The 27311-nt window shown below is 43.6% G+C and overlaps 2 protein-coding genes across 2 annotated transcripts; one reads left to right on the forward strand and one right to left on the reverse strand.

The window, feature by feature from the left end:
- The first annotated feature begins 2124 nt into the window (after positions 1-2124).
- LOC101772813 lies at positions 2125-4414 on the forward strand. Its single transcript, XM_004981895.3, has 2 exons — positions 2125-2477; positions 2622-4414. Exons 1-2 carry the CDS (start codon positions 2357-2359, stop codon positions 4277-4279), a joined length of 1779 nt encoding a protein of 592 aa, XP_004981952.1. The 5' UTR covers positions 2125-2356; the 3' UTR covers positions 4280-4414.
- On the reverse strand, positions 4388-25818 carry LOC101772407 (protein ILITYHIA). Its single transcript, XM_004981894.3, has 60 exons — positions 25563-25818; positions 23869-24242; positions 23657-23788; positions 23128-23509; positions 22846-22989; positions 22583-22767; positions 22300-22426; positions 22136-22209; positions 21787-21863; positions 21653-21689; positions 21331-21497; positions 20995-21178; positions 20846-20923; positions 19973-20092; positions 19833-19892; positions 19172-19294; positions 18856-18949; positions 18598-18776; positions 17681-17983; positions 17438-17554; positions 17247-17348; positions 17026-17166; positions 16714-16878; positions 16127-16303; positions 15903-16025; positions 15728-15808; positions 15540-15656; positions 15243-15415; positions 14810-14887; positions 14589-14736; positions 12961-13083; positions 12788-12844; positions 12595-12705; positions 12270-12461; positions 11961-12134; positions 11368-11478; positions 11211-11280; positions 11061-11139; positions 10877-10979; positions 10620-10790; positions 10349-10471; positions 10154-10267; positions 9702-9808; positions 9579-9630; positions 9399-9505; positions 9231-9290; positions 9035-9149; positions 8789-8899; positions 8543-8680; positions 8335-8457; positions 8105-8176; positions 7857-7969; positions 6917-7075; positions 6744-6840; positions 6471-6653; positions 5559-5753; positions 5311-5478; positions 5094-5226; positions 4827-4911; positions 4388-4730 (listed from the first exon to the last, which is right to left on the reverse strand). Exons 1-60 carry the CDS (start codon positions 25690-25692, stop codon positions 4691-4693), a joined length of 7878 nt encoding a protein of 2625 aa, XP_004981951.1. The 5' UTR covers positions 25693-25818; the 3' UTR covers positions 4388-4690.
- Positions 25819-27311: the final 1493 nt, after the last annotated feature.

Below are 27311 nucleotides of genomic sequence, written 5' to 3' on the forward strand. Positions count from 1 at the left end.
CCGGCACTTTTACCTTTGCTGAGTTTTGGCATTCGTTATTGGACACTCTTAAATCTGATTGTGTCAGGCTAAGGGATGTCACACCGAGAAGTACTGCCCCCTGTTCTCACAAATGTTGAACTTGATGGTCACAAATGTTGAACTTGATAGCTTGCCCTAAAAGTCATATTTGAGAACGGAGGGAGTAACTGATAGCTCAGTCAGTGGGGCAGATTCCACGTGGAGGATGTTTAAGCGCGAGTGATCCTCAACGTGTGTCTGGATTCAGGGATTGTGTTTAGTACAAACCTGTATTCAAGATGTGAAGATGAGCAAGGTCGGCTCTCCTGACCGGAACATTTGTAACTGAAACTGCCATTCATTTCAGGTTCCATGCATGCGTCTGTTCAAAATCGCTGCCACGTTCGTGCGTTCCAAAAGAAGAACCTGCATCATGGCACACGACGCTGGAAGTGCATTTCAGACGTTAACAATGAACGCCGCCTTGTATCCTCAAACCTAACGTGGTAGCTAGAGGCCGCCCGACGCAATGCCCGAGGTGTGCGTGCCCCAAGTGGCGGAGGGCCGACGCTAGCAGGGAGGTCATGGCTATCTCTGAGCGGATCACTATCGCTACCGATCTCGGTACGTGGAGATGCTGGACATGGGCGGAGAGATTTTGCTGCGACAAGTAACAAATTTGGGGAAAATAATTGTCATTTTTTAAGGCTAGTGCAGAATATGAACGTACACGTAAACACACACTACACCCACACACGCACCCACCCACGCACATCCCTGTGCAGACGCAAGTCGCATAGCGCTTCGTAGGTGACAGGTACGTCACAGTTTTCCTTTGACTCCACGCATACGTCAAGAACCTGCAAAATTAAATTGTAGGAATAAATCCCGGTGCAACACCAAAGGTGGGTGCGCTCCCCACCGGGGAGACGCAGCACTAAAGGGCGGGAAAATAATTGTCATTAGGAACTGCACGTAGTGCAGTACTGCAGTTGTCCAAGGATGAGCAGAGAGTTAGGAGGGCTGGCAACACTAATTATCTCCTCAAGATTACCAAACAGTAGCTTAATTAATGGATTTTTTTGGTTTGGCGGGGGGCCATGGTCCACCCTGGCCATAACTAAGGTCCGCCAGTACCAAAAGGCTGGGTCAAGTGACCCTTTTATAAAACAATAAAAAATATAATTGTACACGAGTACACGACACATGTAGCCTAGTGTAGTATACTCCGTTCTTCGATTTGTACTGCGTGCCAGTGTTGGGAGCTCGGAATTGATCAAGCCTGAAAAGAAGAAGAAGAAACATTCCGCACTGATAGAGATGAGCATGCTACTCGTTTGTTTTGCATCCGATTATTTTACTGGCGCCGGGCTCGTCGCGCGCGCCCCTCACGTAACTCGTTCACGGCGGCGCTGAACGAGCTCTCGCGCTGTGAGGCGGCGTCTGAGGTTGGATCGTAGTGCTTCCGGCCGCAGCTTCCCAGTGACATCACCGTGCGGCTCAAAAACGAGCCTAGGACCCTCACTCCCACTCGCTCGCGGCGGCCATGTTTAGTTGCTCAATTTTGGAGTGCCAAAATTACTGTACTAGCACTGTAGCATACTGTAGCGTTTCGTTTGTATTTATGAATTATTGTCCAAACATTGACTAATTAGGCTTAAAAGATTCGTCTCGCAAAATACAACAAAACTGTGCAATTAATTTTTAATTTCGTCTACATTTAGTACTCCATGCATGTACCGCAAGTTTAATGTGATAGGAAATCTTCTTTTTGCATAGTGGCAAAGTTGGGATTTGGGGATGAACTAAACAACGCCCCGGGTTCGCTTGCCATTTTCGGATGCTTGATCATCTCCAGATAAAGACACGACATACCGATCACGATTCACCGTGCAGCACTACCTGGATCGCAACAGAGGGCCTGTCGGCAGCATCTACCCCGGCGTGCACCCCGCTAGCGAATCAGGTGAAGGCTCCGCCGCGGGCCGAGCGCGCGCCCGGCGTCCCCACCGCCTTCAATCCCGATCGATGCGCTGGTTGGTGGGCGCCGTGAGGGCAAAGTCGCGGGAGGATTCCACCAACCAGGGCACGGATAGGTGGCAGGCGCCGTGTCCTTTTCTTCCTGGCCCCTTCCGGGTCGAGCCGGCAAGCGTCCAACCTGTGACGAAGCAAATCCACCGTGCGGGCATAAGAAAATGCCCTCTCTCCGAGCCGTTGCGGACCGTGGTGCTTGCCATCGCTGGTGAGCCGATGAGGCGTGTCTCCCCCGATCGTTAGCCTGCCGGCCGTCTAGCGCGGAGCCCCGTGCCCCCGTCCCATTCGTCGGCCAATCCGGGCAGGCAAGCCAGCGTGCGCGATGCGGCAGAGGTGGGGCAGCTGCTTCTCGGGCGGCGACGTCCGCGTGGGCGCGCCGGCCCTCGAGGAGCCGGAGCCGGAGGTCTTCTCCTTCGCCGAACCCCTCCCGCCGTGGCCCCCAGGTGAGCGTCCGCCCGTCTCCCATTTCTTCGGATTTGGATCCTCGCATAATGCGTACCGCCGCTAGATTGTTCCCGCCTGCGCGAGCCGCGAGGGGTGGCTACCGCTGTTAATTGGTTGGCTGATTCAGCGACGCGTTCTTGCAGGTGGGGGATTCGCGCGGGGGAGGATGTCCATCGGCGGAGGGGAGCTGGAGCTCGCCGCGGCCACGTCGTTCCAGAAGATCTGCACCCTGTCGCCGCGGCGGTGGGGCGGGGGCGGCAGCAGCGTTACCTTCTACCGGCCGGTCGGCGTCCCGGAGGGGTTCTCCCTCCTCGGGCACTACTGCCAGCCCAACTGCCGCCCGCTCCACGGCCACCTCCTCGTCGCGAGGGCGGGCGCGCGCCCGCCCGGCGCCCCGCCTCAGCCGCTACCGCCACTCCGCGCGCCGCGGGACTATTCGCTCGTCTGGGAGTTCCGCGCCGGCGGCGTCGCCAACGGCAGCCGTGGCAATGCCGGCAACTGCTACGGCCTCCGCGACGCCTACTTCTGGGTCCCCGTGCCGCCGGAGGGGTACAAGGCGCTCGGGTGCCTCGTCACGACGGAGCTGCAGAAGCCGCCGCTCGACGAGGTGGCCTGCGTCCGCGCGGACCTCACGGACGAGTGCGAGCCGCACGGCTCCCTGCTCCACCTGCAGCTCGCGCGGCCGTCGGCCTCGGAGTCCTGCGCGGCGGCGGCCTTCGCCGTGCGGGGCGTGAGGCCGGTGCACCGGGGGATGTGGGGGAAAGGAGTGGGCGCGGGCACCTTCTGCTGCGCTGCGGACGGGAGCTCCCCGCGGGAGCAGGGCATGGCGTGCCTGAGCAACGTCGAGCTCGACCTGTCGGCGATGCCGACGCTGGAGCAGGCGCACGCGGTGATCCGGCACTACGGCCCCACGCTGTTCTTCCACCCCAAGGAGGTGTACCTGCCGTCGTCCGTCTCCTGGTTCTTCAAGAACGGCGCCGCGCTGTACAAACGCGGCGGGGACGCCGTGGGGGAGGAGATCGACGGCGAGGGGTCCAACCTCCCGGGCGGCGGGTGCAACGACGGGGAGTGCTGGATCGACGTCCCCAGCGGCGAGCGGGGCCGCGCCGTGTGCCGCGGCGACATCGACAGCGCGGAGCTCTACGCGCACGTGAAGCCGGCCATGGGCGGCGCGTGCACCGACGTGGCCATGTGGGTGTTCTGCCCGTTCAACGGCCCGGCGCGGCTCAAGCTCGGCCCGGTCAGCCTCCCGCTGGGCAAGACCGGGCGGCACGTCGGGGACTGGGAGCACTTCACGCTCCGCGTCAGCAACCTCACTGGCGAGCTCATGGGCGTGTACTACTCGCAGCACAGTGGCGGGCACTGGGTGGACGCGTCGGCGCTCGAGTACACCGACGGCAACCGCCCCGTGGTGTATTCGTCCAGGAACGGGCACGCGAGCTACGCGTACCCCGGCGTGTACCTGCAGGGCTCGGCGGCGCTCGGGATCGGCATCCGCAACGACGCCGCCCGGAGCAGGTTGTTCGTGGACTCCAGCGCCAAGTACCGCATCGTGGCGGCGGAGTACCTGGGCGAGGGCGCCGTCGCCGAGCCGCAGTGGCTGCACTTCATGCGGGAGTGGGGCCCGACGGTGGTGTACAAGTCGAGGAAGCGGATGGAGTGGATGACCGGGAAGCTACCTCTCCGGCTCAAGTGCCGAGCGGAGAAGATGCTGAACAAGATGCCCAACGAGCTGTCCAGGGAGGAAGGGCCAACCGGGCCCAAGGAGAAGAATAACTGGGAGGGGGACGAGAGATGGTAGGAACAAGGAAAGCCCGAGGATTTACGTGTGTTTACATTGGCGTGCATTATTGTAGAACTGAGATGATTGTGCTAGAGCTAAAGAATCAGATTGTTTGCAATAAAAATGTTGAGTGCACAAAATTTGCCCGTCCAATTGAAATGAACAAGTTCCGACTCAGAATGTTCCAAGAAACACTTGGTAGCCAGAATTGTAGATTGAATACCTTCAACACTATAATAGTGACGTACCATAAACATTGTTGGTTTGTCGCAAGAAATATGAACAATGCCGATGTGTTTTCCTCTGCTACTCTGTTGTCAAAAAAGATGTCCACAACAAGGGTCAGACAGAAAAACGACCCCATCTTCCACTATCAATGTAGCAACTATATGTAAAGGTCATATATATGACTGAAACTGAGAATAGGGTTTATGCCCTCTTGTCATCATCACTGCTCTCACTTCCATCACTGCAGGGGGGCGACCATGAACAGAAAATTGTCAGGTGGCGATGAAACATGACAAAGCATCTACGATGTAAATGTTACTAAGCTAACTACACATACCTCTCCTCGTTAAGCTTTGCAATTTTCTTTACTTCCAAGCCAGTCATGCCAAGGTATTTTTGCGCAGCTGTAACATTATCTGGCCCTGGAAATGGAGGCAGTAGCATTAATTTTCAGTTCTAATTAGATAACAAGTGCACCATGTCTATAAAGTTTTCCCATAATCCTACCTAAAGTTTACCATAAAGTTCATTTGGAAGAGGATAGCACCAGACAAGGAATAGTATGATATGGTAGTGGTAGGAAACAAAAGACAAGTGAAAGTACCTTTAGTCAATTGGAAAACATGAAGGGCACAGCGTTCCGCTGCTAGACGTACAGGCATGCTAGAGTCCTTCAAAGCATCAGCAATTGCCGAGCCCAATATTGAGTGGTGTGTAGCGAGAGCTGAATGGTTTATCTACAAGAAGGAACCATTAAGTTACCACAACGGCACCAAGAATAAAGTTACCAGAGAGCAATGAGAGAGGCTCCAATGATAAACCTTTGCAGCAGCTTTGATACACGACAAAGATCTCCTCCTAACTTCGCTTGAATCATCACGCAAAGCTAAGACAAGCAACTGAACCAGTTGCAAGGTACCGGCTTCCAACTGTAACTGGAAACAGAGTATCCTACCCAGAGTTCTTGTGGCAACTTCACGAACAGGGAACTTCACACAATGCAGACGAGTTACACATAGACACCAGAATAATAGTTAAAACAGACAAGGCGTGCAACTTCATCCAATACCTTGTCGTCTTTAAGAGAATCTTTCAGAAGATCAACAAGAGATGGAAAGGATGCCAAATGACACAATTTTGATGGAGAATGCATTGATATAGATGAGAATCCTAACAAAGCACCATGCCTGGTACACCAGTCTGGTGAGGTGCTCATGTTCAACAGGATTTGCACCAAATCTGAAATCTCAGTCTCCTCCATGTACTGTAAAGAAAGCATGGTATCACAGTCCATAAATGTGGCCAAATTAAAGGAAAAGAGGCCAAGAAATGCATCACAGATAATAGATCTTTACAGATCCAACAATGGCAAGTTCATTCACTAATGCACCAGAGAACATGGTAGTTCCCCGAAAAGGGTCTTGCTTTTTTTTTTATCAACTTTGAGCTCTTAACTGCTGCAGACTATCATTGGTTCTGTCAGCCTCTGTTGCTTTGCTGCATTACTCATCAGTCATCAACTGAACAAATACTGATATAGAAAAGATAAAAAGTAGCAAGAAAAGGTCCAGAAATAGGTTCTACACAATTTTTAGACACTTGCAAGTTGCAAACCATAGCCCATGCATCCATTCTTGAATGCAAAATTAGGGAAGCATAGCAGTTGACCCTCTTAACATTTCTTACCTCAACTAGAAAAACATTGCCTCATTGTAATGGAACTTCTCACTTGACAATCTTTTTGCTAAAAACAGTCACATGGCAGTATATTGAGTTACGTGTTGAAAATAATTGGCCTTTTCTTTTAGAGTCAGCAGATTGTAGTTTTTTTTTTTGGTACAGCTCAAACACTAGTTAGACAAATATGAAACATTATTTCTGATACCGTCAACCTTTATGACACATCAATAATGGACTAGTAAAGAGGGAATAAAACATGAAAGGGATCTAACAGATGAAAACAAATGAAAATTATAATTACCAGAGACAATGTGCCAATCACTTTTGCAGCACAACTGCGGACATCATCAGCATCAGCCTGCAGCAGATCTTTGAGAAGATCACATCCGCGAGATCTAATTGCAGCGCTAACACTTTTGCCAGCATGTTTGATAACACCTTTAAGCGCAGAAAGCACACTTTCTTTGACAGATTCATCTCCTGACTGAAAAAAGGAAAGAAAACTTTAGTTTTGAACTTACAGTGTCATCTTTTCTCACACACACAAAAAGATAAGAGACAGAACATCCACAACCTGCAACATGGACAGAAGATCGCTAACTAAAGGATCCACCCGTGTGCTAAGTGCACTAAGCTTTCCCAGGGCAGCTGCAGCCCTCGTACGGACAGACCTGCAATTCAAACATATTCACATGTGTAGGTAAACCCATAACAGAAAGGGACACAGAAAGAGATGATAATACTGACCTATTGGTATCATGTAGACATTTTACAAATGTAGTCTGAAGTTGTGGAAGGAAGGGCTTGAGTGCAATTCCTCCTTTCGTGATGATGATTGTAAGGGTTGATAGGATAGCTGACTTAACTTGCCATGGAAACCGATCACCAAGGATGCGAATAAGAGGTCTACATACAAATGAACAAATACAAAAAATAAAACATAGATTAGAACTACAATGCCCATATGCCATAGACCAAAAAATCATTTAATTAGGATGTGAGCAAATATGGGATCGAGCTGTTTGACAGAATGTTAAGAGTGCTGCGTTCTTCTCAGGGAAGCTTCTGCTTTCTCAAAAAATAACTTTCCTGAGAAGCAGTTGTTAATAAGGTTCAGAAGCCAGGTGTGCGGCTCCTGCTTAAGCTCCATATTACAGGGCTTGCAATTACCTTGCCTGTCTTGCCTTGTTCCAAGTATAGAGTAAGTTCAAAAAGCAAAAGCTACAGCTTGGCAGCAATAATGCGATAATGCTATTCACTTTGTGGTCTATATGTTTTCTGTTTTAATTTGCCCATGTAGGATTTGTTCCACAGTCACCAAATGGGTCAGGTAAAAATAAATTTCTAAAATGCATATCTGACCTAAATTGAACTAACATGAAGCATTAGACAGGTGCAAGTAAAAGAAAATGATTATTCCAACAAGAAATTATCTATATGCAACCAGCTTAAATGTGTGTCGTGTTTATTTCCTGGTAACTGTTAGCCATTTTAGGGCCTACGTAGTTTAAGAACAAAATTGCTAAGGAGCTCTTCAACTGGCAGTTGGACATGTGGTATAATGCCTCTCGGTTGTAATGAATTGAGTTACATGCTGGAGTTTGCTCAGACAGCACAAATCCTCATTTGCCAAACATTTAAAGGGAATCATAGAACAGAGGTTATTTCAAGAAGGTAAAAGACATACCCTGTAATTGGCACAACAACCTCCTTAAGAGTTTTCTCGCTTGTCACATCAATTAACTCTCCAAGACCTTCAGCTGCCTGTTCCTTTGTTTCGGCCGTCCCACTAATTAAACCCTGGAGTTCAACAGAAAGATTTATCAGATGTGCTCATGCCTGATATCAATGACAAGAATAGGAATCTTGCGCTGCTCTTTCTTACTCTGGAAATTAAAATATCGCATACTATTATAAAATTTCACAAATAAATACCTGTTGAAATATAGGAAGGAAAGGCTGCAGTGCTTTGGGAAGACATAAACCAGGCACGAGAACAGGTGCACCCTGAAAATGTACATGAAACTATTAGTCTAGGATAGAAAAACGTCTTAAGATTTAGAGCAACTTAAAAAATAGTGGGTACGTTTTTTTAACTTCTTTTGAGCTAGGACGCGACAACACATGCATAGCACAAAATTTAGTAGTTGAAGTTACGGTATTACCTTTCGCCTTCTACGCTCTTTATCTCTGGCAGTAGAGACAGCATCACGCACTAATTTTATATGTGTCGGGAGCTGTTCCTTTGGAATAGAGCCAACAACTCTTGAAAATGCTTCCAAAGCAGCCTGTTGATCGTCATTAAAAAATAAGTTTCAGAGGAACTAGTGTCAAGTGAAGTGGAACCATACTGCAGGGATGGCAGGTACTCACCGATACAGTAGCTTTGTCGGTATCACTCAGCAAAATAATTAGGGTTGACATCATATCAGAAGCCTCATCAGCCAGATATAATTTAGTATTTTTAAAGAGGAAACCAATTAGATAGGCTGAGCCCCGCCTCATTGATGCCTGCACGCAAAAAATACATTAAGAATCTTGAACAGAAAAAAAAAGACAAAAAAATCAAGGCCTGATATTGTTCAAATTCCCTAAATAAAAAAAAACAGGCCAAACAACCTGACTGTCATTGATTCCTCTTAGAAGTTCAGGTATCAAAGTTTCAACTCCTTCCTCATCAATGACCAACAAAACAGTTTCAGCAGCTTTCCTGGCTGAGTTTTGTACATCCTATACAGATGGGAGAGAAAAAAATGTAAGATATAACAGAACATACAATTAACATTCCTAGATAGAAGAATAAAAATGAATACAAACTAGTTAGATGCCAAGATACAAGATGGTTGTGTTTAGAATGCATCTCACCGCATCTTCATCATCCATAGCAAGAATCAATGCTGGGAGGACAGTTCCAATATGTGAATTCAAACCTGGTCCAGCAACCTCTGCTAGAGCACCCAATGCATGTGCATTGAATGAACTGCGCCAATAAAGCAATTTGTATATAAAACAGGGTTATCAGAACATAAATAGAAAAAAATAATATCAGTGGCCAACTCACGAGAGGGGGGGCTGGACTAATTTGGGCAGTATATGGGGCAAAACAGCTGCAGTTCTGACGCTGTAAAATCAGATCAAAAGTTCAATATTTGTGTAGAGTTCAAGTCAGACATCCGGTCAAACAAAAAAAAACTAATGAGAACCAAAACGAGAAGAAAATAAAGAAAACCTTAAAATCTGCTTTAGACCATCAAGGGCTGTTGCAGATGTATCATCATCTTCCAAAGCCCGTAGCAATGTGGGGACAATCTCATCAATGGCTTGCAATCCAGCACTCTACATAAGGTGAACATGTTAACAAAAAATGGCAAATCATCCATAATATTCAGAACAAGTTTAGCTCAAATACCTTATACAGAGTACTAAACGCTAACCCAGCAGATTCACGGACCTCTTGGGTGCTGTTACAGGGAGATATGTCCAAATGAGACACCCAATAAAAACAACAAAAAGTTACAGCAAGAAAGCATACCTGTCACATAGAGCAGTACGAATAGTAGGGATAAGTTCATCCATAAAACTTAATAGCTGATGTTTTCCAGCGCTGCCCATAACCTCACTCAAACCAATGCAGACTCCCTGAAAAGTGAGAGTATTAAAGTATGTTGATCATTCCATGGATTGCATATTAAACAAAATAAATGGTAAGTTCAAAATAATAAACAAATAAAAACACATAAAGTAGGGCCTCTACAAGGAACTCCTGGATTGAGGTTACTACTAATATTTTAAAGTGAAATACTTCTGTGCACATATACATTCCACTAAAATAACACACTATCATATACAGAAATATACAAAGAATAACATTACATTAGTCAGAAAATGGTTAAACAGCTTCTGGCTCTTTCAGACCATGAGCAGGTCGACACAGTTGCAAAATCTAGTTATTCTCCACAGACGTATTTGATTAACATAACTTACTTGTCTTCTGCTAGCATTTGGATCTTTGAGTCCCTGTGACAGGATTGGAATAATAGAGGGCAAAACTCTCTCACCAAGCTTCCTTACAAGCTCACCAAGTGATCTCCCAGCAACCTGCAAAAAGGCAACACACAGCAAAATTAAAAACACAACACATCTCTACAGATATCAAACAGAACATGAAATAGGTCAAACCTGACGCCTTTCTGAGGAAGATGATGCAAGAGATGAAATTAGTGTGTCCATAAGTACTGGCATTATTTCTTTTAGAGTTCTTGGAGTATTTGCTACAATTGTCTTCCAGACGTGTAGTGCAGCCTGACATGCAGAGAAAAATTTAGAACAAGGGTGATCCAGGAATGCTGAAAAGTGGCATATTAAGAAAAATAAAAACATAAAGAAAAGCAGACAAAATTCACTGTTTCTGAAAAGGGCTATTAGTGATCTTGGAATAAAGCATATATACCTGCCGGACAGTCAAACTGACATCAGAACGGACCATATAAATGGCAGCAAGAACTTCATTGCGTTTCTCCCTTCCGAGTACTTCAATAATTGCATGCCCCTGAGCCTCTGTACTAGCACCTTCATCATCGCTTCCACCCTCAAGGATTGCCTTCCCAGAAGTTCCAGCAACCTAAAGGTAGTAGTATTAGCAGATGATGCAGCATAATAAGGTGAACCTAATATCTCAGTTCAGTAATACATAGATGAGGTATTAACCTTAAACAAGAGATCTCCAAGAAGTTCAACAGAACTTTGTCGGATACGCCAATTATCACTGAAGATCCCGTCCTCAATAGCAGGAAGCAACAGAGGTAACGACCTATTCAACAAAGAAAATTCCATCATATATCAACAAGCTGCAAATAAAAACAGCAACTAACTAATTCAGAGGATAGCATACGATGCGGCATAGTGCTCCACAAAGACATGACCAGCAGAAAGTGCAGCATCACGAACAGATTCATTCTCATCAGCAAGCCCTGATAAGAATAAATGGTTAGAGAATCAATGTGACAAGTGCAGAGCAGAGGTAGATATTGAACAATCTTACCATCTAATATAGCAGGAAGAACGGCCTGCAGGTAGTTCTGGAATACACCACCCAAGGACCTCGGCAAATACTATAAAATAGATATAGAAGTGATCAATAACTTACTGCATTACAGCAATAGTCATATGATAACACAGGAAAATTTTGGAGAAATTACCCGGAAAAGTGTAAGATGTCCATCACGAACAGAAGCCTTCTGGTGGGAACAGTTCCGGATGATGTCAGGAAGAATACGATCGAAATAATCTTGGCCAAGAGCAGCTAAAACCTGGAAATTTGAATATAATCAAACATAATTATATGTTAACAGGAAATTTTTTCTATTGCACCAGTCATCCATCAATAAGGAATCATCAAGACTTGACTTACATAAAAAAAAACAGACACAGATCCATACTGTTATCATAGCTAGTGCGAAAATATGCATGTATATCGCATTTATGCCTTAACATCCATTCATTTGACTTGACTTACATAAAAAAAAAGGCTAGTTGGACTCATGCCATTACAATTTTCAAGAATTGGAAATTTGCCATCGGTTGTATCACTGACAGGTGGGAGCCACCTCAGTCACTGACAATGGCATTTTTCAAATTTTTGAAAATTGTAATGGCATGTATGGAATTATCCCAAAAAAGAACAAATTGTGCTATGAACAGATCAAACAATTGCCATAAACAAAACAAATAGAAATGTCATATTACCAAAAAGAAAAAAGGCGCTGAAGGCAAGTAAAAAAGAAAGACCAACCTCACTCAGCCCCTGGGCAGCACCAGATCGTTCAACATTACTACTATCTGATTTTAGAGTATCTAATAACCATGGCACAAGATCTGGGAAGATTTCTTCACCCATTCCACTTATAAGAGACCCAAGAGCTCGAGAAGCCACTGCCCTGACTTCAGGTATAGGATCCACTAGAACCTGCAAGATATAGTCAAAAAAGAGTATAATAAGCAAGAAAACTACGTCAATTGAAGCAACAAAAGAACTGCTATAAGCAGTTGCCCACTTCTGACTTCTGAGATGTGGTGCGATAAGCATAGGGAGATAGCATACCTTCTTCACTTCTGGTAGGAGCAAACCAATGTATGGGATCATATCCTTTGGTTCTGTAACTAAAGAAGACATGTTTCCAACTATTTGAGCAGCTTTCTTTTTAGTCTCAACACCCCTCTCCCTCAGTCCTCTATGCACAATAGGCACAAGCAATGCAAGCGATGGTGCATCTATCGAATTAATAAAAGTAGTCTGCCAAAAAAGATATGAAGATGTAAACCTAACAATAATAACCCATCTCGAGTTCTTCATTGGCAAAGTGATGCGAGCAACCAAAAGTCAACAGCTGGGTTGAACACTATGTCACTATCTTAGATCTTATTACCTGAAGAAGGATGTCAAGAGAATGTTTAGTGTGGTCATTTGGATCCATCAGAGCTGACAGAAGAATAGGAACAAGTGCAGATATTTCTGGATTCTTTATGACACTTCCAACCTGGCCAAAGAAAACAAAGCAGAGTCCATTACAGATAACGCATAAAAATAACCAATTGTCATGGTAAACAAGCAAACATTACCTCCTGGAGAGCTGTCTGTCCCGCCGCTTGCACTTTGGGATGTGTGTCTGTTAGTACCTGGCAAATATATTGCATAAGATATAAAACTTGATGTTAAGTTATATAAGCAGCTTTGTTTCGGGAAAAAAGTTATATAAGCAGCTTAACTCAAAAATACAAATTACAACATATACCTCTGTTAACTTTGGAACAATCTTCGGAAGACACTGAGACAGTTGCTGAGGAGCACAATATGCCATGGCACCAAGAAGTTGAACACTGCTTTGCTTAGTACGCCATGCTTTATCTTCTAGACCCTGGAAAAACGTGTTAATGACATTCTTTAAAATATATATGCTTTAAGGAAACCATTGAATGTATCAGACCAGCTACATAGATTCCCTGTATACAGTTTCAGAAAATGAATGAGACTAGAATCATATTCTGTCAGAAGTATCTGAATATCTATTTCATCTCCTTTAAAAGAACTAATATAAAAGCTATGAACAGTACAAATCAGATTAAGGGAACAACATTTCTGGAAACATTGGGTAACAGATGGACATGAAGTTCTGCTCTTTCTAATGGAAACAGTAGTAGTTTTCTGGTGCCAATGGCCTAAATATTCAGCAGATGATTTAGTAGGTCCAATTTCAATATAACAAGATGAACTGACCAGCTTTATGGATGTACCCAATAGAACATTTGGATAAAATAAAGGTTACAGTTTAGGGCCCGTTTGGCACGGCTTTGGCTCGTGAAAAAACAGCTCTGGCTCTGGCTCATCTGAAAAAGTAGCTTTTTCTGGCTCTGGCTTATTTTGTAGGAAAACATTTGGCAAAACAGCTTCTCCTAGCTTTTTTAGAATGTACAGAAGATGTCATTGTCCATTGTGCCCTTGCATATATATATGTTGTTGCTTGCACATATGAGTTTTATGTGTGGCTCTATTAATAATGTGATTTTATTATTTCTTCCAATTTATTTTTCCTCTTTTCTTCCAATATATTTTCCCTTTTCTTTTTCTTCAGTTCTTCTTTTCCTCTTCCCTTCCTATCTCTTCCTTCTCTTCTTCCTTATCCATTCAGCTCGGCTTGGCGCTGCCTCCACCCCGTGGCGCTTGTCCAACCTGCGCCGCCAGGCCTGCACCTCACCGTCTCTGCCGGGCCATGCGCCGCTGGAACGCCCTGGGCAGCCTCCCTGCCGGCAGTTTTCCACCGACCCTTGCCGACTCTGCCGCACCTCGTCGCCCGCGGCGCCGCCTACTCCTGCCTCACCGCTGGCCATCCCGCCCCTCGTCGGCCTCGCTCCTCGCGGCTCTTGCCTTGCCGGCTCCTGCAGCACCGCTGGTACCAACCCGCCCCACACCTCCCCTCACCCTCACCGTCGCCAGCCCCGACCCTCGCCGGCCATGTCCCGCCGCTGGTACCGACCCTCGCCGCCCTCTGCCCCGAGCTAGCTCCGCCCCACGCCGGGCCGCCCCGTTCCACCCTGCACCGGCGGCGCCGAGGCCTAAGTTGCCAGAGCCACCATTGCTGCCGCACCCCCGCGTTGCTGTGCACCGCCGCATAGTGGCAAAATGTTTGTAATTTCAGCGAAAGGACAAGGGCACATGCATCTTTTTGCGTTTGTGGAGATGGATGAGCCGGGAAAAGCCACTTTTTTTGGCTTCTCCCACGCCGTAGAAAACTTGATGCAGCTTCTAGGGGAGCTGTTTTGCACGGGAGCGTTTGGCAGGGCTTCTTGAGAAGCCGGTGCAGAAGCCACTCATGAAGCCCTGCCAAAGGGGGGCTTAATAGCATCGAACAAGATATATTGATACCTTAAGAAGTGAAGGAAGGACGAGCTTCACACCAGGACCAGTGAGCTGAGACATCATTGCCCGAGCAGCACACTCAGCAGCTTCACGCACTGCCAGGACTTGATCAGAGAAAGCCACAAGTAGCAAGGGTAGCATTTGAATGACATACCTACAAGACAGCAAACATAATGAGTCACTTCGAACCAGACCAACATTTTGAAGCGAAGATGTGCATCACTTACGGCTCAAATAGTCTGCCAAGCTTCTCACACAGGCACTCAAATCCAAGTAAAGCTCCTTCACGAGATTTAGCAGACATTCTGCACATAAATGGAAAATTCAGTGCTACAATGTTTGGCGATCAGAAAATTCTCAATACATTGAATACTTTATCAAATAAAAGGGTGAGAACATAAGATGAAAATGGCATGAAAAGGAAATGTAAGAAACAACAACAGTCCCATGTTGCAAAAATACATTAGTTAGGCATTATGCTCTCTATAAAAGGGAAAAAGAACTACCCAAAACCTCTAAAGGATGCCTAGAGAATAACAAGACATGAAAACAGAATACAACAGCTGCAGCACATAATTAGGTTAAAAATGAAATAAACATTGTGACAGATGAATACATACTAATTTATTAAAAATTCTCTTTGCAGCACCAGTAGCCTACCTGTCTTCCAAACTTTGTCGCAATGTTGTAGCAATACCGTATTTTTTCAAGGAAGAAATTCCAAATCCTTTAACTACCCCAGCAAGGCCAAAGGCTGCACCACGTCGCTCGCCATACTTTTCACATTTCATCATCCGATCCAAGAGTCTAGAAACAAGAGCTTGACCCTCTTCCTGGTAATACAGAGAAGTGAACATTAGTATAATCAAATGAACGAAAGGCATAAAAATTGGGTACCAAATGGATACAAAGTCAACAATGCAAACACAAAACCCAACAGTACAAAATACAACTCACCTGTTTGGAGACCATAAGTGGAGACAAACAATCTGAGACAGCACGTTGAACTGCCTCTGATGGGGTGTTAAGGACATCTAACAACTTCTCAATAACACTGTGAACTTTAGGATCATCCTGTTACAAATGCTATGTTTAGTACTAAACATGCATCTTTTAAATAAAGATAGTTCAGTATCCATCTGCACCTTTGATAGATGTTTCGCCAGAGCACCAGTGAAAATAACAACACCTTCCCTCACAAGATCATACGTTTCCTCATCCGATGCCTGTTAAATATGGAATATGTAGCAAATATGAAAAGAAATAGACAAAATAATTAAATAATATTAGCACGATTATTAATAGGGAAATAGTACTTACCTTCTTATTCAAGTAGCTCTCAAAAATAGGAAATAGCAAAGGCACATTTTCCTTTCCATGCCTATCAATAATAAGGATGCCAGCATTAATCATTCTACCACGAACATCAACATTTGGATCAGCCTGTAAGTTCAGCATAAGATGCATTAAAAATTAAATGTACGCAGGACTGCAGACTGTGGTGATAATATCAACACACACAAAAAAAAAAGCAAACTACTTACCAGGGCACGTGATATGAGAAACGTCATGACAACAGGAAGATCTTTAGAGGCCAAAACATCAGCAATAGAGTGGAGTGCTAATGCTATACCCTGCCTTCCAAGCCAGTGCGTATCTCCAAATTCAACACCAGGGCCAAGATCACGAATGTACAAAGAGAATAGGGTAGAAAGTGCATCCTGTCATAATACGACACCATAATCAGAAAGTTACTCCAAATCAGCAAGAATAATTTGATCATGGTGGCTCTATCCAAGTTCGATTTGAATATAAAATTAAAGACACAGTAGCATAACTACAGATTATACCCAAATACACAGCATTATATGTTCCACTTTTAAATAGATGCCATTCTATGATTTTAAGATGTACTATCACCGATTTGTCATATACCCTCCAAGTCCAGTTCAAATGTCCTTAGAGTAACACTAACACAACATTCCAAGAGCAAGAACTAACTTAAGGCAGTCTTTAAATGTGCATGTCCTTTGTAAGTGTGCCTAGTTGCCTTGCAAAATCATAGATCATCTATATAGTAGTGGAGGGAGTACAAATTCAGAACAGTAATTTTGCGCCATTGGATACTTACTTGCATTTTGTCTGGATTTTCATCCAATGCTGCAGCCAGAGCCTCAGCAGATGCAGCACGAACATTGTAATTTTTATGGGAGAGTGCATTGAAAATACCAGAGTAATCAGTGATTACATCAAAACCAAAGCGGTCCCATAACTCTTCTGCTAATTCAGCAACCACCTAGAGAAGGTACATGTGCCAAAGTGCAAGAAAATAAGCATAATTTCTTGCTCTAGAAACAACAAAAGGTTTCAACATATTTCAAGACCGTAAAGAGGATTAATAGAACAGTTCCATGTCAAATTTCGTAGGGAAGCTGTTACAAACCTTCTCTGGATCATGTGCAGCAATCCAGAGGCTTGTTGACACTTGCAGATCCCGTTGAACAGAGTGTATAGGGACACATTTTATAGCATTCAAGCAGGCAAGCCTAACATGCACTTCTTTAGCATATACACCACCAAGAGCCTGAAAAAAGAAAAGTGTAAGAATACATAGCACCAGAGATGAAACAAAGCACGCTGAAGAACAGACAACACAATAACCACCTGTGCTAATTCATGGCTTCTTAAACCCAGGCATAACTCATTCAGCATAGGCCCAACTGAAGGATGATAGGCAGGGACAGTGCTCAACACATGATAAAGAACCTAGTGCACAGAAAAATTTAAGATGGTGAATATTAGGAGAACAAAACAAAGAAAATCATTTAAGTCTCAAAGAACTAAGAATTTTTAACTGATAACATCCTAGGACGAGGAAGTGGTAGTATTGGATCCAGATGCATAGATAGTATGTGAAGCACATCATCATGAAGACATGTCTTTTTAGAGGACAGAAGGATCCTTTCCATTATCTGAACCAAAGGTAGCAAAATAAATTAATACGAGTATAGAAAAAGGTAGACAAATTTTGAAAGTAAAAGGTCAACAGGAACAGAAGTAAATTTATGATAGGACTAAAGTCAAAATGGAAGAAATACCGGAAAGATAAAAGTAAATGAATCTGCTGGAAGAGGTCCTGCTTTGCATGCAATTGTCAGCCCATTTACTATTTGTTCAAAGAGACCAGATGATGGCTTCTTCTTGCTATCTTCTTCCACGATCACAGGCATAAGATCCAAAACCATTTCAAAATCACCGATAGATATTACACGGATTGCAGCAGCAATCTCAGGCGCCCAATTGCAAAGGGGAGGGGCTGTGCAGCGAGCAAGCCTCAACATTGTACGAAATGCAGCATCACTTACTATTGCAGAACTTAGCAATGGATCAACATAATTTACCTGCATTCCACCGGAACATATGATGAATATACATGTAGAACAAGCATCACAATTAATAACCATGTCGTACACACTAAAAGAGAAAGGATAAAAGGATACAAGAAACTAAGATATTTCTTTAAGATAGGCTCTATAAGACACTGATGACAACAGATTGCACTGCTTTTTAACTGAATATTTGATGGTCAGTTGTTACATACTCACATACACTTAGTTACCATGGTTTGACTGTCCATAATAACAACCAGTGCCACAATAAAATAACATATTAGTGTGTCCATTAAGGCAACAAATCATCAACCTGTGATTTATTCACACATTTCCAAAATAACAAAAAATAGTAAACCCGGTACAGATATAAAAGAAGAGGTCAACTTTTGTTCAAATCACTTCCTATCATTTATTCAATTTTTGGAAAGCTTTTTGGGTACGAATATTCAATAAACAAGGTGTGGCTATTCTCTATTGTTCAATATTACTCATAGAAGTGCATATTGCTCCCTCTATCTAGTAGCCTTCAATGCTGTGATGAAATTCGGACAAACACGATCTATGGCTATCCAGCAACAATGAAAATACAAAGGAGCTACAAAGGGGAATAAAAGATTGCTAACCAGAGATGGCAGTTGACCGTGAGTAAATATAGGATTAGCAATAGCCAATTCGCCAAGAGCATCCAACATTAAGGAGAGATTCTTCTGCACTTGCCCAACCTTCATACGTACAGATGCTTCCTCCTTCAGGAGCAACTCTCTGGCCTCCTCTTTAGCGGTCTTAGCTTTATCGACAGGAGCTGGAAAATGTTGAGTGTAAGTTTTCACCAACACACTACACTATGCATAGCTTGTGTCAGGACTAAGAGCTTGAATTACCAGTCTTTTTTGTAGATTTCCCAGTTTCTCGCTTGCCAGTGCCTGAGGATTCTCTCTTCTCAGTTTTTGCAGGGACAACAGAGCGAGCAGTGTCCTACAAATCACAGCAACAACAAAAATTTAACATCTGGAATTCTGGATTAGGTTAACAGCAAGCCAGAAACATGTGACTCACTGACCAAAACTCAACACATCTAAATATAATACTAGATTACATGTTTGGTAAATTATTTTACAAAGCCTCAGAAACTACATATTCATTAAAATTTCCAATCAAAAGATTCAAAATCTAACTTGCAAGAACAAAAAAGATTACCGCGTCTTGATCATCATATGCCCGAAAACGGCCCTTTGCAAGTTTGGTATTTTTTGAAGCAACAGCCTCGGCAACGTAAACTCCTTGCTCAGTTGACAACTGCCCCTCTGGAGTGTAGAATATCTACATTGTGTTTAGAAGAACCTGTAAGACTCGATCCTAAAAAAGAACTCTATTGAACTACAAAGCTATTGATAAAGGCACAAAAGTAACTAGACCTTCATTGCACATGAACTAACAACATCGAATTTAAAAAAAATGTTTGTATGCCAGCATTTAGGCTATTCTAGAGATCGTGGAATCCAAGAGCATTAGTATAATAATATCTCAAAATATTCTAATGCATAAGTTGTGTACGGTGAGGAGATTGTACGGCATATTCAAGAGGGAAAAAGATTAGTATAGACATTATTTGCAACATATGGTGACAACGCTTATGGAACAAAAGCAGCAACACAAACCATTTTTCTGAGAGTGGGAAAGAAAACAGTTTCATGCATGTCCAACGAAAATGCACTAATGACTATACTGGTAAAGATGAGTTGACACCATTACAGGGTAATCAGGAATATTATGACCGAAATTATGGCAATGCCCTAACAAAAAGACTTCCATTTTTTTGTTTGAGATCAAATTTCATCAAGCAGTCCATAAAGTCCACCTTAATATCATTCTCTGAGAAGGAATCGTGCAAAGTGCGCTCCTCGAGTCCTATGAAGTGCTGGATAAACAACAACATAAACAAACTATCAGAATAAGATATTACAAGCTCAATTTGACATAACAAAACAACCAAATAACCTTCTCAAATTCTAGAAATGTATCATTGGGAGTAATTGTCATCAGCGTCGATAGCGAACATAATGCTGCACTCTGTACTTGCTTGTTGGAACTAAATAGACCATCCTGTGAGAGTAATTCCTGGGAAAAAAAAACTACTGGTTATTGACCCAAAAAGCGACAACAGTGAGAAGGAAAATTCTGGATGGTAAGTAATAATGAAAAATTGCACAATAAAAATTTGTGTCGGAAAGGAATTTCCTCAAAAGCAATGTATGGTAACATTCATAATAGATTCCTGGAGCACGTAGGGATGATGAAGCCACAGGCATGGCTCACCTTTTCTCAGCCACAACATCCAATGAAAAGTGTCAAATACTGCAACCCAAAAACCAAGCAGATATGGAATTGAAGATGGACCACTAGAACATTCCCCAGAGACAAACCTAGTTTGGATTATTTTTTCCTTTAAAAACTTTCGTTTGTTTCATGTTTGCAAGAAATTAAAAAATGCTACCTTAAGTTATTGAATGCTACCTTTGGGAAGATGGCCCAAGAGACCAAGACCATAATAAACTTGGATCGAAACCTAAGATCTTCTCCACAGTAAACCAATCATGGTTACCCTATATTGTATCAGGCAGATTCCAAAATGCACCTACTAAGGCTAGTCACTGCCGCTAAACAACCCAATCCTGGGTTGCAAATTGCGATAACAAAAATGACCTACATAGTAAGCTTTATTAGCATATTCTACTTCTACACCTTCTGATATTAACTTAACGAGGTGTCATGACCATTATGCATCTACAATAGTACCACAAATAAACAGAGATAAAAACATATGATAACTTTAAAGCAAACCCATTAAAAAATATCCAAATCCAGAATTACCTTGCAGATAACAGAAATGTTGGGAGTAATTAAGTCAACAAAGACAATCTGTTGTTGTCTCAACCTTCTTTGCAACCTCTGAAAATATGATATACAAAGCAATCAGACACGAAAATAATTTGAGAGAAGATAGTTAGCAAGATTCAAACCTTATATACACCAGCTGGGCTTGCGGAGCTGGAAAGACAAGGGTGGTGGGAGCACAATATAAGTCGAGAATACGATCTCAGACTATGCACAACAGCATAAGGTGCAATCAAAAACAAGCACTTGACAAGGACCTCAATAGATGGAGTGAATGGTAGTTGTGAATCCGAAGAGTTATCCATATCACTGATTCAAAAAGAGAAATGTCAGCACACAAGATATGCAAATTCACAGGATTCGGATGAAGTAACAACACAATGGAAAGCAGATGACTCCAAGGGGAAGACAGAATCAAGAATATGCAGGTATTTGACACCGATAGGTCTACAGGTGCATACCCTTGTTTCAACATTGACAGTCTCTCTCCAACTAATGACAACCAATCTGTGAATAAGAATAGAGTATCTTCAGCCAGACCACTGGAGCTAGAGAGGACTTTCTTCATAGCATCATAAGCTACCTTCCTGACTTCCCAACTTGGATGGCAAGCTAGATATATTAACAGCTGTACCAAAAGACAATGAATCAGTGCACACTACAGCCGTATAGCCGATATGTGATGAGCGAATACTTCTCCAGTAGTAAAGCTAAATGCATGTATCCATATGCATTTCAGATAAGACAGTCAAGATTCAACAATTTAGAGCATTCTAGCCCTACCTGCAACAATGACTCGATAGAAAAATATTCCCGAACCCTGCAATTCAAATATGAATTAAGTCGACATCAGAAAACAAATGGTACTAGTCTAACACATAAAACCCAGCTTAATGAGGCGAACACTAGAGCTAGACCTGAAGAGATGTTCTACAAACAGTGATTGAAGAAGATCCACGGCAGCTAAGCAATCATCATCTGCTAGTTTGGGAAGCTGCCAGGAGAAAACAGTGTTAAATAAACCTTAATAAAAAGAGTTTTAGTTTCGGGGTAGCATTAAAAGATCTTAAAATCAGAATATTTGATGCCAATGATTACACTAAGGCGCTAGAGTTTTTGTAACCACTAATCACTCAATTCTCCAAGCACATTTTATATAAAAGCAGGTACAGTAAAAAAAGGTCCATGTTGAAGTACATCCACTTCTTGTGTCATTTTGCAGGATGACATTATTCTTGATGGAAATTCAAAGAACAACAGAATTACCAACTGTAAAGAGATCAACGAGGGTTCATTTTGAGCAATCAGTGGCCACAGTTTCTCCTTCAGAACAGCACCATCTGCATATTCATTAAAACCATATTTATTGAAAAAAAAGAGATTGCATACATAAAACTTGCACTTGGAAAAAGTAAGAAATTGTAGAAAACCTGCTTTCGTATCAACAGCAGCAAACCTCAATACTGCAAAGAGTGCATAGATTCCATCCAACCGCTGTGTTGCCTTGCTGAAGCCAGCTTTTGACAGCTGAATTAAATGATCCAATAAAGAAGTAACCTGGAGCACAATAATTTTATCAATACTTAATATGAGCCAATGTTTAGTGCCAGCATTTCATCTGCCCTTAAAACAAATCTTCCTTAGGCAAGGAAAAAATGAAGTAAACAGGAAGGTTCTTCTTTCTATATACAAAACTGGAAGTAACTCCCTTACCTTTGTCAAAGAATCAGACTTTTTACATACAAGTCGTAATAATTTTAGATGCCCCTTCCTTAAAGTGTCTTTCTCTTTCAAGCCTGCAGCAATAAATGAAACAACATCTGGTTGAACAGCTTCAGCTGATACTAAAGCCCAGGACCCTAATGCTGACAGAATCGCCAATTTCACCTCCTCAATACCTGTCATAAGATAGAAAACTATGAATTGGTGCCATTATATATGGCTATGGAGCGTAGAATGGGACTGCTGAACTTTACCATCATCCTTGTAACACTTCAGAAGGAAACTAGATACTGAAGGAGCAAGTCTGCTTATTTGCTTTGGAGGAGATCTTGATAGCTGTTCTAAAGCATTTATCATTCCAATTCTCTGGTATGGAAGTGATAGTTTCCCCTCTGAGCCTGGCCAAACAAATTTTGCCAAGAGAAGTATGAATGACAGCACGAAATTGCAAATTGTGTTAAAAATGAGTTAAGCAATACACAGCACAACATGATAGACCAATAAATATTAGAAAATAAAAACTATATATGTAATACCTCCTAAGATTGCTTTGATAGCATTGACCATGGAAGGTAGAGCGTCTGGATCACTTGACTTCTCACTTAGTGTTCCTATAATACTCAAAGCATTGATCCTCCTCTCTTCATCTGAATGCCGAGCCTGATGCAGAACAACTGGCATAAACTCCATGCAATACTTGCTTAGGTCCAAACGGACCGTCTTTAGAAGATATCCAATGGATTGTAGTACGATTTCAGGATTTCTTTTCAGCATCTTTATGCATGACGGCATAACAGTATTCTTAAAATCCTCATGCCCAATCTCCACGAAAAGAGGCTTAAAAGCTTCAGTGGCTGCTTTTGGTGGCCGGTCTTTTGAACTCAAGACGATTTTGGCATACAAATCAAGGAACATTGACTGAAAAGCAATAGCAACATGTTGTCAAACACATGAGAGAATCCACAAAAGGCTTCAATCAATTAAGTCAAACCATTAGGTGAATACATAATTGCTTGACTACTAACAACTGAAAAATGGGGGTCAAACATGAGGTTGAAGATTTACCTTGTACTCAGCAGATAATGATGGAGAGGTAATGGTAAAATCCAGTATCAGATTTAAGAATGCAGGAGAATCCCTCATGGAAATCCTTAAATCTCTGACCTCCTCTATGTACATCTTGTACATTCCACTAGGCTGGAAAATGGAACTAGATAAGATATGGGAAGGAGACAATTCTGACTTGCTCTACAATTATTTACTTATTGCCAAAGTACCTCAGAGAAAAGATGAATGAATAGCTGTTTGCAAGTCCGGCGCCGACGATAGGACCCATTCATAAGGACTTGACATAAGACAGCTTGTGCATTGGCAAGTCTGGAAAAGGCGCCTTTTGAAAGTGTGGCAAACTGGCTCCATTTCAGAAGATAGTGTGACCATCTGAGAAGCTTGAAGCTTGTAAGGGGGTTTGTGACCTTTAGATTCTTTTCCATAGATTGTACAAGCGCCGCAGCAAAGGGCTTCATGAAGGTGGGTTCACCAAGAGCCTGAATAACCATATCATCTACTGCTTTTCGTGATGCCCGATCATCATATATAGGCAATGTCTGGAAAATGAGATCGACTAAGGATGCAGTATCTGATGGTGATTCTGCATGTAAAACAAAGTAATATAAGAAAATTAATTTCATAATGACATCCTCAGTTAGCATAAGCATGAATCACATGAAAAATCAATCTTCATAGGGACACAAGGTTTCTTCTTAAAAAAGGAGCCCACCCCAAAAAAATAAGAGCACCAGCAAACACTGATTTACAGGAGGGTTTAGTAGGGTGACCTAATAGCATGATAATCTATCTCATGATAACATTCACAACACATATATTTCTCAGGGTCGTTAATTGTAATGCCACAAGATGCTGGATGCAAAACATTGGCAATTCTCCAAGCGTACGACTAAGCTCTAGAACTAGGTCGTCATAACTCCCAACCATAGCACCTGGCCAGATAAATAATTGACTGATATCATAATGAAGCATAGCTGAAGTATAGAGGAATCACTAGCAGTCCGAGTTTGTGCTCTGCATAATGGATCCTGGTATGAGCAGAATAACGCTTTAAAGCCATGGGGATCATATGCATCTCACAGTAGGCTCAAGTTGCACTGCACATTTGTTAAACTCGCATGCCTATCCCAAATTGTTGAACAAGGTTAGAATAGCCCATTAACATGGGCCAAAATGCCTTGAAGTGATCAATATAGGATATGCAACAGAATCAGCCACGGGACAGCCCTGCAGCAACATGGCATGCACACCCAAGCAAAACTAAAAATTGGTCAATGGAATTCACTAGCTTAACTGCAAGGCAATCGCTTGAACCAGACAGAACAAGTGTCATTATATTGTCTACAAGCCCCATTCACATGTTGGAAACCCACATGCAGAACAGGTAGATTGGATTTATACAGCAAAATATAACTCCAGAAACTACACAGGTAGTTGCTGCTGACTATTTAAGATCTCAACAAGTAACAGCTACAATTACACCATAGATCGCAGGAGGAAAGACGAGTAGGGCATGCATCAAAAAACATATATGACCATAGATGCAGAGCAAACCACACGCTAATCTCAGCCGAAAGTCGACACAGGCTGCTAAGCACATCTGCACAAGTACAAGAGGGCCGAGCTAATGAGCTACGATCCGCTTGAAGATGGGCGGAATTGAGCAAGCAAACTGACACACGAAACGTCACGATCCACGAGGAGATCCAGCTCGCGCAAATCGGAGCGAATCCACCGCCAAATGTTCCTCCGATCGCAGAACCCTGACCCCCGAGTCCCTCACTAGAAAAAATAGGAACACGGGAACGAGCGGGGGCGCACGGGAGGGAGACTAAAACACGCAGACGACGGCGGGGGAGCCATCCGGAGAGGTTGGGAGCGGAGGCGAAGATGGGGTGGGTACCTGAGGCCTTCGCGAGGAGAGGGGGCAGGGTGTGGCGGAAGAGGCGGAGGCGGCGCTTCGCGGAGGAGGTGGAGACCTCGGCGGCGGCGGCGCGCAGCACCTCCTCCACCGCCGTCTCCTGCGCGCCCATATCGGGAAGAAGGGGCGCTGGAGTGGCGGCAGCGGCGGTGGCGGTGGCGGCGGCGGCGGCGGTGTTGGGAGATGGGTCGCGCAGGTGTGGTGTGTGCTGCGGCGGCCAAGGACTGCGCAGCCGCGGGCAGGGCTGGGGGAGGACTGGAAGATTGGGGTTTAAGACTAGTATAGACTACTCCGTACAAGCGAATCTGTATGACGTGTGGGCCCATCATGTCAGTGATGTTAGTGACTAGCACCGATTTACTTCTAGGGCTGCGACGCTGCGTAAAGAAGCCTGGGAAAGCCATTCCACAGAATCACGGACGCCGCTCCACTACTGCTGCGATAGTATCCCACGCCATTAGTTTTGTTTTATCTCGTGCAATCTGCCTTACAAACATTTGGTACATTTATTTCAAAAATACTTTTGGTACAGAATCAGTCTCCCATGTGCATCACTTCATCTCTAGAAAAAACATGTCATGGCTTTAATTCTCTCATCAAACATGTATCTCTTAATCTTCTCATTTAGATCCACTCAACAATTGTTAGCTACTCCTTCCATCCCAAATTATAGGTTATTTTTACTTTTCTAGATTCGTAGATATAATTTGGAAGTGAATAGTAAAAATAGCTGCTAAGAACCTGAACAGCTAGTAGCTAATACGATCAGCTAACAAATAGTTAAGCACCAGCTAACCATTATTCCATTTCCATAAGCTGATCTAACTACCTAAAATCAACTAAAAACAGCTAACGGGTGATTAATTACAAGAGAGAAGGGTGGCCCTCCAGTTAGTCGAACCATGGTAAATTTCGCTTGTTCGGCTGTGCCACATTAGCATGTTACTTTGTGTCCTTAGCTAACCGCGCTAAGATTTGGCGCATCACATGTGCGGCGGATAATTCGTTCTCCGCACTTTTCGCAATAGCATCCCGCACCATAGATCCAAACCAAACATCATCTTCAGCAAACGTGGCCTGTGGTGACCTTTGATGCGATCCAAGCAAGGTCCAAGACCCATGAAGACCGAAGACCTCAACCCCTTCTCAAAGTTCGACATGTAAAACACTCAAGACGGTGACGAGAGAGAACGAGACATGATTTGATGTGACAGCGTGTTAATCCGCCACCGAGTGACGCCTCTTATAATTCCCCTCGTAACTTTTTCTTACCTCCCGTTATGAAACTTCTTTTCTTCTTGCTATCCTTTAGAGCAGTGGGCCGATGAGATTTCTAGAGCGTACATTTCTCTCTCTCTATTCAGTGGCCCATAAATCCGGGCCGCCCGCCCAGCTGCCCACGAGGCCGCCGCACAGCACTCCACCACGGTGCTGTGGGTGGGTGGGTGGGCTGAACGCGCCTGAGCCGTTACACAGCCCACGGGTTCGTGCACGGGTTACACAGCCCGAATGCGCGAGTGGCGGCGAATGGCGATCGCGGCGTAGAAAGAGCGGAGCACGTACGAGTACGAGTGTACGACAGCACGCGTGCAGCGCGACAAGCGGAGTTGCGAATGCACGTGAGGGTACGGTTCGCAGTTCTGTTTCACTTTTTTTTTCCCGAAAGGAGACTCCAATGTTGCAGTATTTATCTAGGGTTCATAAACCTATATTTTTCAGTAGAAAACTCTT

The sequence above is a fragment of the Setaria italica genome, chromosome IX (genome assembly GCF_000263155.2).
Source record: "Setaria italica strain Yugu1 chromosome IX, Setaria_italica_v2.0, whole genome shotgun sequence".
NCBI classification, from domain to species: domain Eukaryota; kingdom Viridiplantae; phylum Streptophyta; class Magnoliopsida; order Poales; family Poaceae; genus Setaria; species Setaria italica.

Excerpts from the sequence above, each read along its gene's own strand:
- LOC101772813 (XM_004981895.3), top strand. The coding sequence starts at position 2,357 with ATGCGGCAGAGGTGGGGCAGCTGCTTCTCGGGCGGCGACGTCCGCGTG. Across the intron at positions 2,478-2,621 it reads CCTCCCGCCGTGGCCCCCAG|GTGGGGGATTCGCGCGGGGG; the intron begins GTGAGCGTCCGC and ends GCGTTCTTGCAG.
- LOC101772407 (XM_004981894.3), bottom strand. The coding sequence starts at position 25,692 with ATGGGCGCGCAGGAGACGGCGGTGGAGGAGGTGCTGCGCGCCGCCGCC. Across the intron at positions 22,990-23,127 it reads TATCAAAGCAATCTTAGGAG|GCTCAGAGGGGAAACTATCA; the intron begins GTATTACATATA and ends TTGTTTGGCCAG. Across the intron at positions 16,026-16,126 it reads TTCTCATATCACGTGCCCTG|GCTGATCCAAATGTTGATGT; the intron begins GTAAGTAGTTTG and ends CTGAACTTACAG.